At 42.2% G+C, this 18,597-nt stretch overlaps 1 protein-coding gene across 2 annotated transcripts in view; it reads left to right on the forward strand.

Annotated features, from left to right (window-relative positions):
- The window catches only part of CAVIN1 (caveolae associated protein 1), a 50,982-nt gene extending 37,707 nt beyond the window's left edge, over positions 1–13,275 (forward strand). For both annotated transcript variants that reach the window (XM_042474081.1, XM_042474080.1), the window contains one exon: positions 10,647–13,275. In XM_042474081.1, the coding sequence (XP_042330015.1) occupies positions 10,647–11,336 (690 nt within the window). In that variant the 3' untranslated portion in view covers positions 11,337–13,275. The remainder of the gene's footprint in view (positions 1–10,646) is intronic.
- Positions 13,276–18,597: the final 5,322 nt, after the last annotated feature.

Consider the following 18,597-nt stretch of genomic DNA (forward strand, 5'->3'; position numbering starts at 1 on the left):
TACTCTTCTTGTTTATGGTGTAGCAAACTATTCCTCTTCTTTCCATGTTATTTCTGCCTCTGGTACCAAATTTTCTGTTAAAGACATATTGCCCAGGAACACACCTACTTCATTAACCAAGGTACACTTGTAGTTCACTTTTGGTTTCATTTTAAAGACTGCTATTGGTTTGGGCTAGCCTGTAGTACAAAACACGTCTAAAAAGTGAGGCCATTCACCATGTAAACTATATGAAGTAGCCATATGGAGTGATTAAAAGAAAGTTGCATTTGCCCTTTTGTTAGTATACCACTGTACAGTTGGCCCTGTGTATACATATGGGGTCTGTTCTGGGACACCCCCCCCCCAACCTGTGGATAAGAAGAAATGTGAGACCTCAAATCTCATTGTTCCAGTGGCCATGTTCACACACTGCCATTGAGAACAATGGGGCTTGCTGTCCACGGATGCTCAAATCTGTGGATGGCGAAACCCACTATATTACCTGGTTATGCCTTTATTGTTATAAGATGGAATTCATTCTAAGCAGTAACAGCACTGATGACTGAAACTGGGCCCAAAACAGGATACTGTACGATGTTGTGTTTTGTTTTTGTTTTGTGTTGCAAGAATAAACAATGATGTTTCTAGATGGCTTCCTCTGAGAATGTGCAGAGAGTTTACATGCAAGCAGTGAAACTACGGTATCATATGGTGCCCCACAATATTTCCATCTGTCCAAGAATAGATTTTAAAAGTATTTTATCAAGGCATCAAATCAAGACAGCAAGATGTATGGAGAGACATCCTTAGTGGCTGACCCTCAACGTTGGCTTTTCACTCACCTGAAGATTTGCTAAAGCCTTAAGTGCCACAAGACCCAAATATAACCTGATTCAAAAAGTACAATTGCACTTGAGTCTAGATTGAATATCAGTTCAAAAAATCAAAATCCTTATGGCTTTCATTGACTATAATGCAACAGGAGATTTATGTCCCACCTTTCAACTGACACATGGGACCCAAATTGGCTTACAACAAGGTTAAAATAAGATAGATAAAAGTAGTCCCTTGACATGAATGTCTAGTTGTAACTGACTGTAGGGGGCGGTGCTCATCTCCATCACTAAGCCGAAGAGCCAGTGTTGTTAGAGCACTACTCCAGTGGTCATGTGGCCAGCATGACAGTACAGAACGCTGTTAGCTTCCCACTGTTTATCTACTTGCGTTTGCATGCTTTCGATCTGCTAGGTTGGCAGAAACTGGGACTAGTGATAGGAGCTCCCTCCATCATGCACCACTTGGGCCTCGAACTGTCAACCTTCCAATCTTCAGATCAAAATTGGTATCTTAACCACTAAGCCACCACATCCTAACATGTAATAAGATAAAACTAAAAAAAGTTAAAATAGAATTAAGCAAACTATTTCATAAAAGCACAATTAATTTAAAAGGGATCAAATCAGTTTTAAACATAAGTTAAAAATGTCAGACCTCCCCTGTAAAAAAGACCCTTCTGCAACCAATTAATCATCAAATGTTTATTTAAGTAAGAAGCTCTGCCAGTGCCTGCCAGTGAAAGGCATGAAACACCAGTTTAGCTTCCCATGGAACAAAATTCCACAGCCTTGGGGCAACCACTGAGAAGACCTTCTTTCCTGCCCTCATCTGTGGGTTTCCATGGCTGAGCAGAAACCCAAACAGGTTGTAATCAAAGCATGTGTCACTGTAGTCACAGCTTACATCTACCATTACTCTGCGGAAAATAAAAATAAAATGTAGTAGTATATTGGGGGAGAACATCACTTTAGCACCTGTTTCATTTTTGAGCTATGAAAAAACCAGACTTCTCCCAGCCTCTTTCTTTTTGCCCATTCTGACTCCTATAGGAGTGTGTGTGGCAGAGGTAGGCAACTGTGGTTAGAAGTCTATTTCTAGTTCTGAAAAAAATTGTTAGATGTTAAACTGTGTAGGGAGCCCTTGCATTGTACTGTATTTTAAAGGTAAATTGTTGCTTGTGGAGGATTCCAGAAAAGCAATTCACCAATTTTTTGGTCCAGAAATGGGTAGTCTGAAGAGCAATTTGCCCACCTCAGTGTATGGCGTATGTGCACCAGCACTCTTGCGTTGCCTGGAGTTGACACACCAGTGCAACACCTTTGGTATTTTGCTATACTGGTGCTACACCACAACTTGTGACCCCTTATGCATCATGTCTGTATCCTGGCTTTCCTCTCTGGAGCTCAATGTAGTGTTTTGTCTTTACAAGAATATTATAAGATTAACTCATATAAAATTGATTTGCCCAGGACAACCCAGCAAGCTTCACAGCTGAAGTAGGATTTGTCCCCTGATGATGTTTCTCGCATCCAAACTCAGCACACTGACCACATTTTAGTTCAGTACACTTCTTAGGGATGCTTTTATACATCTGTTTAGAAGTCCCTCTTGCATTTCCTGCACTGAATCTGTAGTTTGAATGTGAAGCTAGCATTGACTAGGATGAACAAACTTTTTAATTGGCTCAGTTTCACTGTCTAATTTAAATTGGCTGCATTCACACATTGCAACATAAATCTCTCAAAGTGGCACTTGTGAATGAGGGTCTTTGCTTTGTATAACAACCCAGACTCCAAATGCTTGAAAAGCAGTTTCTTGCCCCTCTTGGTGGCAGACCAGCCACACTGCAGTGTGTTAAATGCAACAACCCCCACAAGCTGATTCTCCTGTCACAACTGCAGAGCATGTAAGCACTGGTGTTAAATCCTCAGAAAAGTTGATTTGCCAACACTGAAACATTAAGAAAATTAAATTAACATTAACTTGTTGTTTGAGTCATTATTTCATTTGTTAAATTACTGCAGGGTTCTGCACACAGCCCCGAAGGGGCAGCCTCCAGCCATCCCCTTTACAGCTAGATCAGGGCTGCAGCAACTGCACGCCATGGCCCCATCTGACCTTTCCAGCATGCAAAAAGGAGCCATAAAAATTGGCTCCTTTTTGCACCCTGGAAAGGGCGGCATGTATCATGGTGCTGCAGCTTTACGGTGCTCCTTCAGTGCTGTGTTGTGTGGACACAGCACCGGAGGAGCACTGTGACACTGCACATGACGTCCTGGGGCAGAGTTGGGGCGTACATCATGTGGACTTGACCCCCCCCCGACTCCGCCCTCCAGCCGGCCTTACAGACCAGTCTATACAAGGCCTGAATTTTGAAATGGCATTTAAAAGTATTAAGATAAGTAGTAATGGATTAAATGAATATAAAAACTTAATTGAAGAAGGGTTTGGGTTTTTGTTTTGTTTTTTGTCTGCTCCCTAATGTCAGTTACATAATACTGTGCCAAATGCCCTCTGAACAAATCTGTCAAAGTTCCAGGACCCCCCATGGATACCAAAATCTGTGGATGCTCAAGTCCCATTAAATACAATGGTATAGTAAAATGGTGCCACTTATATAACAAGCCAAGATGAATTTTTTGCTTTTGGGTTTTGTTTGTTTGTTCGGTGAATATTTTCAAACCATAGTTGGTTGAATCTGTGAATACAGAATCTAGATACGGAGGGCTTTTGAGGCACAGATAAGTGCTTTAAATTGTTCAAGTTTCCAAAAATTGCAAGGTACTTCGTTAGGTCAAGCTAGCTTTTCATGCTTTGTAATTCTTCTTTCTCCTGTGTCTCATTCTAGCTCCCCTCAGTCTTTGGCTGTGACTTTCCCTACTAATTCCATGCCTTCCTCAGGCCTCTCCTTTCAAATACTGTAGTACAAATCTAGGAGGCATAAATCTGCCTATCTTTCAATCCCAGTGTTCTGTATGGCAGTGGCTATTTCCAGCGTGTTCCTGGAATGCCAAGCGGGGATGCACACTATGTGCTGCTTGGGTGAAAACCTATCTCATCCTGGTTCAGATCTGCCCTCTCGTCACCCATACATGCCTGCTTGCATGCTTTCCTTTCGCACGCAGCCATACTGCTGGCCTTTTCTCTGGGGTCTGTAGAGGAGGAGGAAAGCAAAGCACTGAATTACCAGGGAAAAGAACTTGGCTTAGTTCTGAACTGAGATGTGTACCAGTGTCCAGACTGTATCACTTCAAAGTGCAGATAAGGCTATCACATGCTATGCATTTATTTATTTGTTTGTTTATTTTCTATCCTACCTTTCCCCCAGTGAGTTCAAGGTAGCATACATGTTGGTCCTGATCCTCACTTCATGCTCACAGTAACCCTGTCATAGGCTGAGTATCACAAGGTCATCTATAACTTTCATGGCTCAGTAGCAGAGCATTGGAACTTGGGTCTTTCCAGTCCCAGTCTAGAATCACTCTTGCTATTTTGAAAGTACTTCTATATGCTGATTGCAAGGTTAGCGGTTCAAAGCCCAGGTGTTGGGGTGAGCTCCTGTCACTAGACCCAGTTTCTGCCAACCTAGCAGTTCAAAAGCATGCAAATCCAAGTAGATAAATAGATACCACTTGGGTGAGAAGGTAAACAGCACTGTGTGCAATCATGCTGGTCACACAATCACAGAGTAGCCTCTAACAATGCTGGCTTTTCAGGTTAGTAACGGAGATGAGCACTGCCCGCTATGGTCAGACACGACTAGACAACTTTGTCAACAGGGAATACCTTTAACTTTTTTCCTTCAGTATATAAAATTGGCAAATCAAACAAAGAGGCAACTAAGTTAAAATCTTTCTTGTGGATACAGTTCTTTGTGAAGATTTTTATGTTATTTATTTATTTTCTAATGGAGTACTCATAATGCAAACCCTTGTTCTGACTCTTGAAACAGTATGGCATCATGGTGGTGGGGGGGGGGGGTTTGCAGGCTGCACCAGGTGAGACCCCTGCTCCTCAAACATCTGCTTTTTGGCAGAAATGGGCTGTGGCATTTGCCTGTGTATCCCTTTAAAACACTGAGGATGGTGTGAGTAGGGTGAGTCTCAGTGGGAGGAGAAACAAAAGGCTCCAAATTTTAAAAAATTAAATATTTCTTTTTCAGGTTTTTTTAAAATCAGATTTTACCAAATTTTCACTTCAACCACATGAAACAATGTATATGTAAATACAATGTGAAGTTGAAGGCTTCATCCATAGTTTTTTGTGGGTTTTTTGGGCTGGGTGGCCATGTTCTAGAAGAGTTTATTCCTGACGTTTCACCAGCATCTGTGGCTGGCATCTTCAGAGAATGTATATGTAAATGCATTTCAGCTGTGCATAAGATATTGTGATTTAAAGCCATAATTTAAATTTTACTAGTTGTTTATGTCAGAACTGTTACCATTATGACGTCGAACCTTTCATGTCTGGCATCCATATGATCTCTAATTAAACAGACAGAATTCCTCTTTGCATATCCTCCCACCCTGAGGCCTTGCCATTCAACAACAGAACAATACACAGATTAACATGGAAATCACTCCTCCCAACCCAGGGTCACATATCACACACCCCACTCACTTCCATGCCAGCATTCTCTGAAGATGCCAACCACAGATGCTGGCAAAACGTCAGGAACAAACTCTTCTAGAACATGGCCTCAAAAAACTATGTTACCATTATGTTCAGTGAAATTCGGGAATTACAATTTATGAGTAACATTAGTACAAAAATACAGGATTCTGTATAGTGTTGTAGAGAGATTTTTCCATTTGTGCTGACAGACATACCATGCATCTGTGCATTTGTACTGACAGACATACACATCTGTGCAAACACAGAAGGGTTTGTCTTTTGGCTTAAACTGGGAGAATCTTCTACCAATTAGTTAATCTGGGTCTTCCTCTGAGGAAGAAAACAAGTTAACTATTACTAAGTACACAGATCCAAAGGTCGAGACTCAAGATGGTTAACCAGCCATGCTATGATTAATCAGCTATCCTGCATTTCCTAGGTTTGTCTGTCTTTAAAAAGGAATGGGCTTGCCTAGTTTGTTGTCAATTGATTTGACCACACTGTCAGTTGTATTGGCCACAGTGTCAATTGAGTTGACCAGCAATGTCAGTTTAGTTCATCAGGATCAATTAAACTGTTCATACCAGACAGCTGGCTCTTATCTGATTTCTCTACATGGTGTGGTATAGGGGGGAAGCAAATGAGAGAGGTGATACCATGAGTTACTGCACCGGGTGACACCAACTGTAATAATGCCACAGATCAGCTGCATTATGCTGGAGGCAAGTTGAGGGGTGGCAGCACATATATATGGTGGTTGAGGCAACAAATGTGACCCCCCCATAAAGAGACCGAGAAAACATAAGAACTAATGGTTGTCAGATGATTCAGTAGTATCAAGGCAGGCAACTATAGAAGGCTACGGAGCTGCATTAGAACTTTGAAGTCCTCACCACTCACTGCACCCGTCTCCCACATACACTAACAAAAACAGACCCCCCCCTCCCCCAAACTCTCTAGCAGATATGGGGTCATTATCATCCTAGGCCCCTAGGAGACATTTTGAGGCAAAAACTTGTTTTCACCCCTGGGGGACCACAAAATGTATAAATGCCTTGTACACCCCTAGAAGTCATACTGCTGTAAAAAAAAACCCACAAAAACCCCTTGTTTGCAAAGGAAAAAAAATACCCCTGGGGCACACAAAAGTCACAAAACAGCCCTGGGGAATGCATGAGGCCCATGGTTCACACTATGCTCATCCTTGACTTTGGCTACAGTATTTAATTTAAGATAATAAAACACAAAATTAAGACACAGAGCTTCTTAGTGCAACCAGACACTTCAACCGCAACAAACTAGAAAGAGTTCTTCACACACCACATTGGAGAGGCTGATTGTTCTTTCTACAAATATTAACTCTTCATTCACCACAGTACTGTTCTATGCACCTTTCCACTTCAAGAATGTAGATAATTATCTGTGTGCAGCACTTCTAATTGATGCAGCCTTTTAGCTTCCTTGATTCTGGAAATGCTGATTTGAGAAGCATAAATGGAAAGTGCTGTGTAATATGAATAAAAATGCTTATCACACTGGTCGGTTGTTTGAGTAGTTCAAAAGGCACTTCATTCATGCTTCGAAAAATAACTGAAAATAGCTGTATCTGCCACACTATCACCACCACATTTGCACTTTACTAATGTAAGTTCATCAATAGTGACAATGCTGTTCATACCACTTTGTTTGACCCACCTCCTGCATCATGTTTGGTTTCCTTTTGTTTACTTGTTTTAATTAAGCAGTAATAACAATATTATGGTTTGATAACACTATTACCACCCTGAGGCTGTGATATGTGATTAATTGCAGAAAGGCCAAAGCAAGATCTTTAGGGGGGGAACCCTGTACAGTAAAGGTGTCTTAAGTGACTTCCAGAAGTTAACAGCTTGGGATCACATTATTATTGTACTATAAAGAGCAAACCTTTTATATTTTTAAAAATTACAAAAAGTCTGAAAAGGCTTCCAAGAGTCTAGAGTATAAAAAATAAGCCAGGAAACACAGCTATTCTCTTGAGAAGTCTTGTCCATCCCACTCAAGTATCAAAGTAGTCTGAAGCTTTCTTGGCAGAGAATTACTTGGGGAATTCTGACTTGAGAAGTAGATGGAAACTGCTGTATGCTATAAACAGGGGAGGACAATCAAACCCAATCCACACCATTCCCACTATTCAATCATTCTCACAGTGAAGTGGAATAAGACATTCATTATGGAACCACTGTAGGAAAGGAAGTCATTAACAAATTATTTCCAGCATGATAACACCTGAATTGCCAAGACCTCTACAACACAACAGTTTTATCCTGTGCAATAAGGCTGAGGCAAAGGCATAATTTATCTGCCACTATTACAGTATAACAATGTTTTGTGATAAACACTCAAAAACCCTGGCTACACAACTGAGGGAGCTTTAGGGAACTTGTTCCAGCTTCCAAGCCTTCATGATTGAATGTTGCTTGTGTCCAAAACTGCAGTTTCAAGAGTGACTCTTGTTGTCTCACAGATGATTGAATAAACTCTACTTTCCTGCTAGGTTTTTGGTTTGGAATTGTGGAGACACATTCACTCACTTTTTGCTGGACATCTGCACATACTTCTGTCTCCCAAAGATGTATGGTTTCTGCATGTGCAGTGATGTGTTAACTATATCAATACATTGCTCAGCACACTTTTGCTGTAGTTTTTGCAATGGGCACCATTTTAAATGTTTTTAATTAGTGCTAAGCCACTGCTGCTAGGTGACACTTTTTTAAAAAGGAATTTTTAAACCTTGTAGTCTTAACTTTGATTATAGAGTTTTGATTGCTTATTATTGATTTTTAATTTGGCTGTGACAAGTATTTGGTTGCCTAATAATAAAACTGATTGATTTGAAGCAAAGCCAAACACAGCTGGTTTCAGCAAGGCTATAGAATGACTGTGCCTCTTTTGTCTGCCTCTGCTCTCTAACCTGATAGCATGTTTGCTTGCTTGGCAGCTAACTATTCTAAAGTGGTAGGCAGGCCAGTCTCTGTGCAAAAAACCATGACATCAAAATATTCACAATCAAAAAGAGGTGTGAAAACACTTCAGCTTTTCAAAATACTCCATTATTGATCTCCGGAGGGAAAGGGGGGGGGTTCAAAGGGAAAATCCATCATGAAGCTGATGAATTAACACTGATCAAGAAATTCAAGGCTATCATCTCTGACTTGAATTATGATTATGGTTTTTATGGCATGGCAGGTGCTAATGGAATTTATCAGTGCTGAGATATTGGTTAGTTCCTTTTTTGTAAGTTGTCACTATAAATGTGTCATGTACATCTAAGCATTAACATAATAATCGCTATCTGTATTTCCATGTTTCATCCTCTCCCTTTTTCACTGGACTGCAGTTTGCTGTGATATATTTCCTAGTATTTTCTGTCACTGTACAAATTCTTTGTTGGTTTTGGTAAGGTGAAAAGAAATGGGAAGCGCTGCCAGATGTGTGCCAGGTGATGCTGCATCCAGACATGTGCTGTCTCACTAGCACTAGTCAGAGATGTTTTTCAGGGCCTGCCGAAAAAATTCTTGATAACATCCTACTTTCCTTTGATTTGTTTTGGGTGAGTGCCATAGCAAGGTATATACGCAAGGGGGCACTCCTAGACATTCAGTATTTTTGTATGCACATGCCACAGATGTTTTTATACCCACTGCATTATAGTCCCAGGCACAATAGTAATAGGGAAGGGGATGGCTGGTGAGTGGGAGAGCCTTTCAGGGAGACCAGGTTTACTGCTCTTATCCTTGCAGGCTTTTTGAACCCATTTCTTTATTATCTTAAATTGGCAACTACACAACTCAGTTATATTCGTGCCAGACTGCTAGGGGCTTATGAAAGTGTTATCTTTTGTTATACATCTGGAAAAATGAAAATGGAAATTAAACCTGTGGTACAGTGCGATCACAATACAGTTTGGCTTTATGGGGTGTATAAGGTGTGGGTCTCCTGTCCAGATAATATATACTGAGAGAAGGAAGTTAAATATACGTTTCCAAAATGTTCCTTATGGAAGAGGTGGGAATTGTGTCAACCTCCCTGAATATAATAAGCAGGAATTGCCAGTGAGGCTTACCTGAAACACATTCTATGCTGCATTAAAACAGCAAGAATACCTGAGAGAAGAGTAATTATACTACTGCCAACATCAAAACAGTGTGTTAAAGGGCTTGGAATATGTGGTATATCCTGTAAACAAAAATGTAACCCTGGTAGCAGACACATGGACCTGTGTACAATAAATACGGAACAAGTATGCATTTATTCACACAATCTCATTAAAAGGCCCTCGAGAATATTTGGGGTCTATATTCTCTGAAGAGGAGAATGTCCCATAAGAATAGTCTTTCTCTTAGAGGAATCCCCAGCCACCATTTAAATTTTTCCCAGCCACCATTTAAATTTTTCCGTGCTATGTGGGGTGCCCTGGGGATTTAGGTAAGTTTTAAATGGCAGGTAGTTTCCCAATGCAGTCACTAATTCCAGGTGGTCCAGATCTGGCATTGCCGATAGACCCCAGCATCACACCAAGGACTGGAAGTAGCCCTGTCTGGTGATGGGGAACATCCATGGACCCTGACATGCCAGAAGCTCACCTTTAATCTTTCACCTTCACTGTAGAACTAATATGCCATGTATTTGAAATGGTGGCAGTCATTCGGATCAAAAGATGTTGAAAGAAAAAATCTGGAGACCCTGTTCTTTGTCTTAGTGACAAATCCTAAAAATACACAGAGACCCAGTTGTTGCCGATCTTGCTATAATTCCGGCACCAAGTCAAAATGTGGTTGTTTACTAAAGCCTTTGGAGCCTAATTTTACACAAATCTTCAGGTGTGTGTGTGCGCGCATGCGCGCATGTACTTTCAAATCACCTGTCAATTTATAGGGACTCCATAAACTTCATAGGGTTTTCTTAGGCAAGAAATACTTAGAGGTAGTTTTGCTCTGAAATATTGCTCATAGCAATGGCAAGCCTCAAGGTGGGAGGCTAATGCAAAAGAGGATTAGTGTCTGCCACGTAATGTCTGCCACACATGGCCACACAGCCCGAAAAACCCACAAAAAACTATAGTTTTAATCTGTCTTGTTAACTGAGGCTCCTTAGCTGGATGTTAACTGCTGCAACCCCCAAGGAATGGTATAGTTTTAAGGCTCTCACAATTTAAACCTTGTGTCTTTCAGGATGAAGTGAAGCTACCGACCAAGCTGCACGTTAGCAAGTCTTTGAAAGAGATGGAGAAAGAAGGAGAAGGTGAAGATGTGCCAGCAGGTGAAGAACACCCTGATGAGGAACATATTGAACTCTCCTCAGATGAAGAGGTGGAGGTAGAGGAGATTATTGAGGAGTCACGAGCAGAACGCATCAAGAGGAGTGGCATGAAAAGAGTGGATGACTTCAAAAAGGCCTTCTCCAAAGAGAAGATGGAAAAGACCAAGCTGAAGACTAGAGAGAACTTAGAGAAGACCAAGGTGAAGACCAGAGAGAACCTGGAGAAGACCAAACAGAATCTGGAGAAGACCCGGCACAACCTAGAGAAGAGAATGAACAAGCTGGGCACCAAGATTGTCACTACTGAACGCAGGGAGAAGATGAAGACTTCTCGAGATAAGCTGAAGAAGTCCTTCACCCCAGACCATGTAGTCTATGCACGCTCCAAGACAGCTGTCTACAAAGTACCACCTTTCACTTTCCATGTCAAGAAGATCCGGGAAGGTGAAGTAGAAGTGAAGGCTACTGAGATGGTAGAGGTTGGTGGGGATGAAACAGAGAATGCCGATCTACTGAGGGGTGAGAGCCCTGAGATGAGCACACTCCTGCAGATCACAGAAGAGTCTGACACCGTGCTGGCAGACAAGAGCGACAGTGAGTGAGGCAGGAAGCAGCAGCAGCAGCAGAAGAAGAAGAATGTCAAGAGCTGAACATGTAACCTTTCACGTTTCCTCTTTTTGGCCTCACATGGGCGCATGCACACACACATACATACATGCACACATACAATATCTATCTATAGATAAATCTTACAGCCCCACTTCCCCAATATAGTGCCAAGGTGCATTTTTGTATATTTCTGTTTCATCATACCAAACATGGGACTTCATTGTAATCCATCAGACACCATTCCTGCTACTGAACGCTTGCTTTGCTAGCTTGCTGTGGTAAATCCCCACCCCATTCCTCACCCGACGGTGCTATCAACAACGCAATCTATTCGTATATCCAGGGAGAATGCTGCCTCTTACCTGTTTCTCCTTGGTATCAAGAATTCTTCCTGGGGACCAGAAAGTAGATTGGACAGACAGAAGGAAAAGCAAAGACATGGAAACAAGGGAGGAAGGGTTTGGTTCAGTTACATTGCTGAAATGAGGGGTGGGCAGGGACAGAATTGGGAAATAGTTGTGTTGGGAAAGGATGTGATGTCATGTGATGCTGCAAGAGTGAATGTTGGTGCAGCCCCCAAGATTTTCCAAGAGATCATTTGGATACAGTCGTGCTTGATAGGCTCCATGTAAGTGCACACAAAAAACCAACAGCTGCCAAACTGTACCTGGAGGGAAGGGAGAAGAGACATCTAAGTAGAGTGCCCTCAATACCATGTGTGCTGCTAGCTGTACCTTTTTGTGAGCCTCCTTGTAACATGATTCTCATGGCTGCAGTGTGCATTGCTCACAGGGACAGTGGAGGTGGTGCAGAGGACTGTTGTGGATTAAGCAGAGAAAGAGCAAGTGGCATGACAGAGAGGGCTATGATAGCATTTGACTACAAGTAATAAAATTTAATCAAGGAGGAACAAAGGACGAAACTATTGTCCAATCCATTTGCAGTCTTGACGCTTGTCTGGGCTGGATCCTAAGCACTACAGCACTAGCCTCTGGGTCATCCTCTATGTTCTTGTTTGCCTGCTATGATTACTTGGAATAGCCAAAAAAATTGTGCTGTCTAGTAGGGTAACACTTGGACCTCTTTAGTTGTGTTTGCTAAACATGCTGTCTAGGAAGAGAAGGATCTGAAGGAGCTATTGGGTAGAGGTTCATAGATAAAACACAGCTTCATTGTGGGAAAGGATCAGTGCATTCTCAACCCCTCTCCCCCACATACTTATACAGCTACCTCTTTATATGCAATTCTTGGGTTAATTCCTATGTGAATTTCTCCAAGCATACCAAAGAGTCCTTCTTCCCTAGCAGTGGATGTATGCAGCTATCCTTCTCTGCATGATATAACAGAACACTCCCCTCCTTCAGAATTTGGAAAAGTTATTTTTATGGACTACAACTCTAAGAATCTCCCAGTCATCATGGCCGCTGGGTGCTGTAGTCTGAAAGATCTTTCCTAGGTCTGTCCTCTTCCCACAATAATCAACCAGGATTCCTCCAAGCTCCTCTAGCAGTGAATCCTATCATACTGTCTTGGCTATTCCATGCCTTGTACTTCCTCTACTACTGCCTGTTCTAGCAGAAGGGCATAACTGAGCTACCCACAGTCCAGCAGGGAGATGTGTGTCTATGTGTGCATGCATAGGAGGGGTGTTCTTACTTGACCAAGAAGTGTGCAAGTGAATGGGAAGCAAGGGGATATCCCCACCACACTACACTTTTCCTGCAACTTTTTCTATTCTTCTTATAGATCTTATGTTATAGAAAAACAGAGATCCCAGTGAACCAGCTATACTATGCCGGTAAGGCCATGCCACATGGGGAGAGTGAATGTGCCCGACATTGGGGACAGGGAATATGCCAAGTAGCTGCATTGTGCCTTTTCTAAGACTGCATCCTGGTGAGCAGCATGACTAATAAACTTTCTTTTCTAAAAGAACAGGTGTGAAGCGTTTTGAGAAGAAGCATCATGAAGGCTGGTTTGTCAGATGCAGCTCAGGGACACTCTTGAGAGCCAATCCATTATTTTTTGCTGCCTAAGGCAGATAAGTGATTAGTATTCAGGCCCACTCAGATCGAAGTGCAGAGTATACAGAGCCAGCCAAGTTATTTTTACCCACGAGGCACAGATTCTGAAAGGCAACTCTCCCCATCCCTGGTAATTTAAATAAATAAATAAAATGCTTGAATAGTAACATAATGAAATAATGATATCCTGAACTTGTGTGGCACCTGAGATAGCTGCCTCACTGTCCCTAACTGTAAGTCCAGCTGTAATCATAATGGATTGATGTTGAAGGAACTGTGAGCTTGTCTGCTCACTGGGTCACCTGTTCTTTCCTTCCGTGTGGCCTAGTGGTAGGGACTGAGCCCAGCAAACCAAAACCTCCCAAATTTCTCACCTAGAGAGAGAAGGCAAGCAATAGGAAGAAACAGGTGCCTCCACACAGTGAGAGCAAGGACTGGACAAATGGTTTTTCCCACCCTCTGAAGGTGGACTTGCGCATCCTCTTTGGACAGAATAATGGGAAGGATTAGTGCCCAAGCAAGTAAACACACAAAGCTAACAACCTTTTCTGTGCCTGCTGGTTCACTGTCTTGTGCTGAGCTGAATGGTTACGAAGATTGGATTCACTGAATCCAGTTCCCATCACCATCATACAACCCACAGAGACAGCACTGGTGATCAAGTGCAGGAAAATGAACTTCTGGTCCTTCTGACCCATTGCTGCAAGGCTGAGGAAGAGGGAGATGAATATGTGGTCAGAGCCAGAAGATGTCCAAAAGATACTGTTTTATTGTTTCATGGCATCTCCAGTAACAGCTGGTGATCAGTGTCTCTTTGTTCCAACTTATTGTTATGCATGCCCTTTTAGAAAGTATATTTTGGCCCTCAACTAGTCAGACTAGGGGTGTGTAGAAATAATGCAGTTTGACTCCATCTTACAGAATCCTGGGATTTGTAGTTTTTTGAGGCATCATCACTCTTTGTCAGTGAAGGCTAAAGACGTTATCAAAGCACAAATCCCAGGATTACATAGGAGAAAGCTACAACACTTAAAGTGGTGTCAAACTGCTTATTTCTACAGTGTAAATGCACCCTAGGAAGAGACACCATCAAGAGCAATTCTAGCTCCAGTAGCCCCTTAACCAAGATCTAAAAATGCGACACTCGTTTGCTCCTCAAGGTGGCAATAGCTCCACTCTTTCCAGGTAGAAACATTTTAAAAATGAAATGAGAAGGGACATTAAAATTTTTGGATCATTGCTATACAGTAGTTCACTCTGGCTTGTAACTACAACATTTTTCCTGGTGGGCCACACAACGATAGAACTGGAGAATGGTGGGCCAGCACCTTATCCTATACCATAGCATAGACCAGCTACAAGTTCTGCTGTCACAGAAGCCACTTCTTCACGTTGGTTAAAAGGTTGCCAGTTGGAAAGACTATGTGGCGTCTCTTATGGAAGTCAAACTCACTCAAAGATCTTAAATTGCATTCTGTTATAGATTCAGTCATTTTAATAGCAATTTCAATTAATCTGTGCCAACCCAAATGAACCAAAATTGGAGTCCACTGAGGATCTACAGTGGGGGTACATTCAAGACATATGAAGTGAATTTCGGGAAAGAAGTGTGGAAAAGCAGAGGGAGGGAACGGACATCCTAAGGGAGAATATGGCTGGAACACTGAACAGGAGCACTCCTGCTAGAAGGTGAGAATGCACATGCCTTCTGCTTGTTTATTTAAAGCAGTGGTCCTCCAACTTTGGTCCTCCAGATATTTTGGACTTCAGCTCCCACAGTTCCTGACTACTGCTCAAGCAGGCCAGGGTTTCTGGGAACTGATCCAAAACATCTGGAGGAGGAAAGTTTGGAAACCACTAATTTAAAGTGTTTACATTCTTTTCCATTCCAAACCTACCAGGGGCCTAGAAAAATTCACACCACTATACAAGTTGCAAACAATATTGTAACAACCTACAAAAACAAATGAAATTGGAAAATCAATGGAAACAGAGGTACAGGAACACTTAGGAGGAACATGGGCCTGTAAGCTGAGAAACAATCTAATTCCCAAAGCTATTGGAAATAATTTTTTTTTGTGTTTGTTTTTGCTTGATGCCTAAAACTCATCTGGGATGAAATTTTGCCATATGCTGGATAAATTAATATGAGAACCATTCTAACCACTTAACCATTCTGCTATTTTCTTCAGAAAAGATGGGTTTTAGGACCAGATATGATTGATTGAAAGTTCTTATATGTGTCTTCAATACATGGCTAAGAACTGTCCCCTTAAAGCAAGAGTGGGTTGGACTTGTTTATTCTCCCTTCACAGAAAAGAAAATTTCACACTAGTTGTCACTAGTACTCAGGGCTTTATCAGCCAATATGGGCAAGAGATGGAGGGGGTTAAGGCACTGATGGTGCAATATAGGAAGCTATTTTGTACCAAGTCACACCAATGGTCCATCTAGTTTACAATGACCTGTACTAAGGGTAGGAAACTCATGTCCCCCAGTTTTGCTGGAATGCAACTCCCATCAACCCTAGCCAGCACAGGCAATGGTGAGGTTTCATAGGAGTTGTAGTCCAGTAACAGTTGGAAACCCACAAATTCCCCAAAGGAAATGGATTCCACCTGGGGCAAATCACCCTCAAACCTACCTTATAGGGTTGTGGGAATTAAGTCGGGAACTGGGGAATCATGATCAAGAAATCTATTATTATTATTATTATTATTATTATTAAACTTTATTTCTATAGCGCTGTAATTATACACAGCGCTGTACAAAGTCGGTAAAATTAGGAGTAAATAAAAGCCTGCCCAAGGCGTACATTCTAAGATAATAACAATTAAAAGAGGAATAGATAAAATTACCATATAGAAAGGAAAAAACAGATTAAAAACATCAAATATCAAACAAATCACATCACATCAAATATTGTCAGACAGCCAGATAACAATCATAAATTCCCTGAGAATGCTTCACTAAACAATATGGTTTTCAGCTCAGCCTTAAAGCTGGTTAGGGAAGTGATGAGCCATGCATGCAGAGGAAGAAGGTTCCAGGAATGAGGGGCAGCAAGAGAGAAGGGACGGATCCGGGACGGGGCAGAGAAGATCCTGGGTTGAGAGAGGAGACTTTGGCTACCAGAGTGGAGAGTGCAAGTAGGGATGTAGGGAGAGAGAGAAGATCAGTTAAATAAAGAGGGGCCAGCCCATGCAGGGCTTTAAAGGTGAGTAGCAAAAGTTTGTACCTGATGCGGAAAGGAAGAGGAAGCCAGTGAAGGGAAGACAACAGAGGGGAGACATGATCATAACGGCGAGCGAGTGAAATAATGCGTGCAGCTGAATGCTGAACAGAAATTAATGGGTGGTGGTGAGAGAGAGGAAGCCCTGCTAGGAGGAGGTTACAATAGTCTAATCGTGAGACCACTAGGGCATGGACCAGTGTTTTTGCAGTAGAAGCTGAGAGATACGGACGGATTTTGGCGATATTATACAGAAAAAATCTACAGACTTTGGCTGTAGTCTGGATCTGTGGGATAAATGACAAAGAGGAGTCAAAGATGAAACCGAGACTGCGGGCTTCCTGGACCGGCTGGATCGAGATGTTATTGACGGAAATAGAAAAGGAATAGTGAAGGGTGGGCTTAGGAGGGAAAACAAGAAGCTCAGTCTTGGACATATTGAGCTTCAGACGCCGATGGTGCATCCAGTGGAAGACAGCTGTTAAACAGGATGACACTTGCTGCTCTAGCTCTGGTGAAAGATTAGGGGTGGAAAGGTACAACTGGGCATCATCGACGTAAAGATGGTAGGAGAAACCAAAAGAACTGATAAGTTTGCCAAGGGAGAGTGTGTATAGAGAGAACAGAAGGGGACCCAAAACAGAGCCCTGAGGAACTCCAACAGATAAGGGGACAGAAGACGAGGTCTGACCACCTGAGACCACTGAAAAAGATCGATCTGACAAGTAAGATGTGAACCAATCAAGAACAAGGCCCGAGAAACCAAGGTCAGAGAGTACATCTATCAGGAGACAGTGGTCCACGGTGTCGAAGGCCGCAGACAGATCGAGTAGGACAAGGATAGAATAAAGGCCATTCGCCTTGGCCCGCAAAAGATCATTTGAGATCTTAGTAAGGGCCGTCTCTGTGGAGTGCCGTGGGCAAAAACCAGACTGGAAGGGATCCAGAATGGAATTGGTTTCAAGAAACTCAAGACAGCGTGAATAGACAACTCGTTCCAACACCTTGGAGAGAAAATGAAGAAGAGAGATTGGACAATAGCTAGCCAAGGAAGAGGGGTCGAGAGAGGGTTTTTTCAGGATAGGGGAGACTAAGGCATGTTTGAAGACTGAGGGGAAGGAACCCGAAGAGAGAGAGAGATTAAAGATATAGAGGAGGGAGTTTTGGAACTCCTGTTGTTTTGCTTCATTGTGAGGTACAGCCCCCAAATTCTCCATCTTGGCTAATCCACTCACTTAAGATTCTCAGGAATTCACCAGTGACTAATTTCCTGCTGCATCCAATTATCAACAGATTCTTAGGAAAGAATTAATGTACTCTTCAACTGTGAATGCACTTTTTGAGACTTATGTGGAAGAAATGACATGATTAGTATCCCAGAGATGGCCTCTCCCTATCCTTTCAGTGTTGCCAAAGACTGAAAAATACAAATTGGCGATAGAATGAGATGAAACTTTTTTTGGAACTTCCACAATGGTTTAAACACATATCTGCAAGTACATCTGGCCTCAAAAACACCTCCACATATCAGCTCTTGGGAAAGTTCATTTTTGGACTACAAATCCTGAACATCCAAGCCGCTAGCCTTATTGGCTGGGGGGATAGTGGGAATTGTAGTTTGAAATGGATGTTATTCAAGCTTTGTCATACCTGCCCATTTTTATAAGTAAATCTGGACACTGCTGGGCATACTTTGCTCTGGCATCACTCCATGCATTTCCTGACCATCTTCCAAAATGCAGACAAAAGCAACCTCCTCATCCATGGAGTGCAAGCTACTTCCTTGTCTCAGCGGGGTTTTCTGTGATGTCACCAGCTAACCAAAGTGATGCAAACAGCTAAAGAACTAAGGGTAATTGGGATGGTAGGATAGCCCACACATGAAAATGTGAGTCAGAAACAGGAGCACCAGAAACTGTTGTGACCTTTGAAGGAACAGCTACCAGAAAGGACTTTCTTGGAGCAAAGGAAGGAAGGGAAAGAACAGAAAATGCCTCT

The sequence above is a fragment of the Sceloporus undulatus genome, chromosome 6 (assembly GCF_019175285.1).
Source record: "Sceloporus undulatus isolate JIND9_A2432 ecotype Alabama chromosome 6, SceUnd_v1.1, whole genome shotgun sequence".
NCBI classification, from domain to species: Eukaryota; Metazoa; Chordata; class Lepidosauria; order Squamata; family Phrynosomatidae; genus Sceloporus; species Sceloporus undulatus.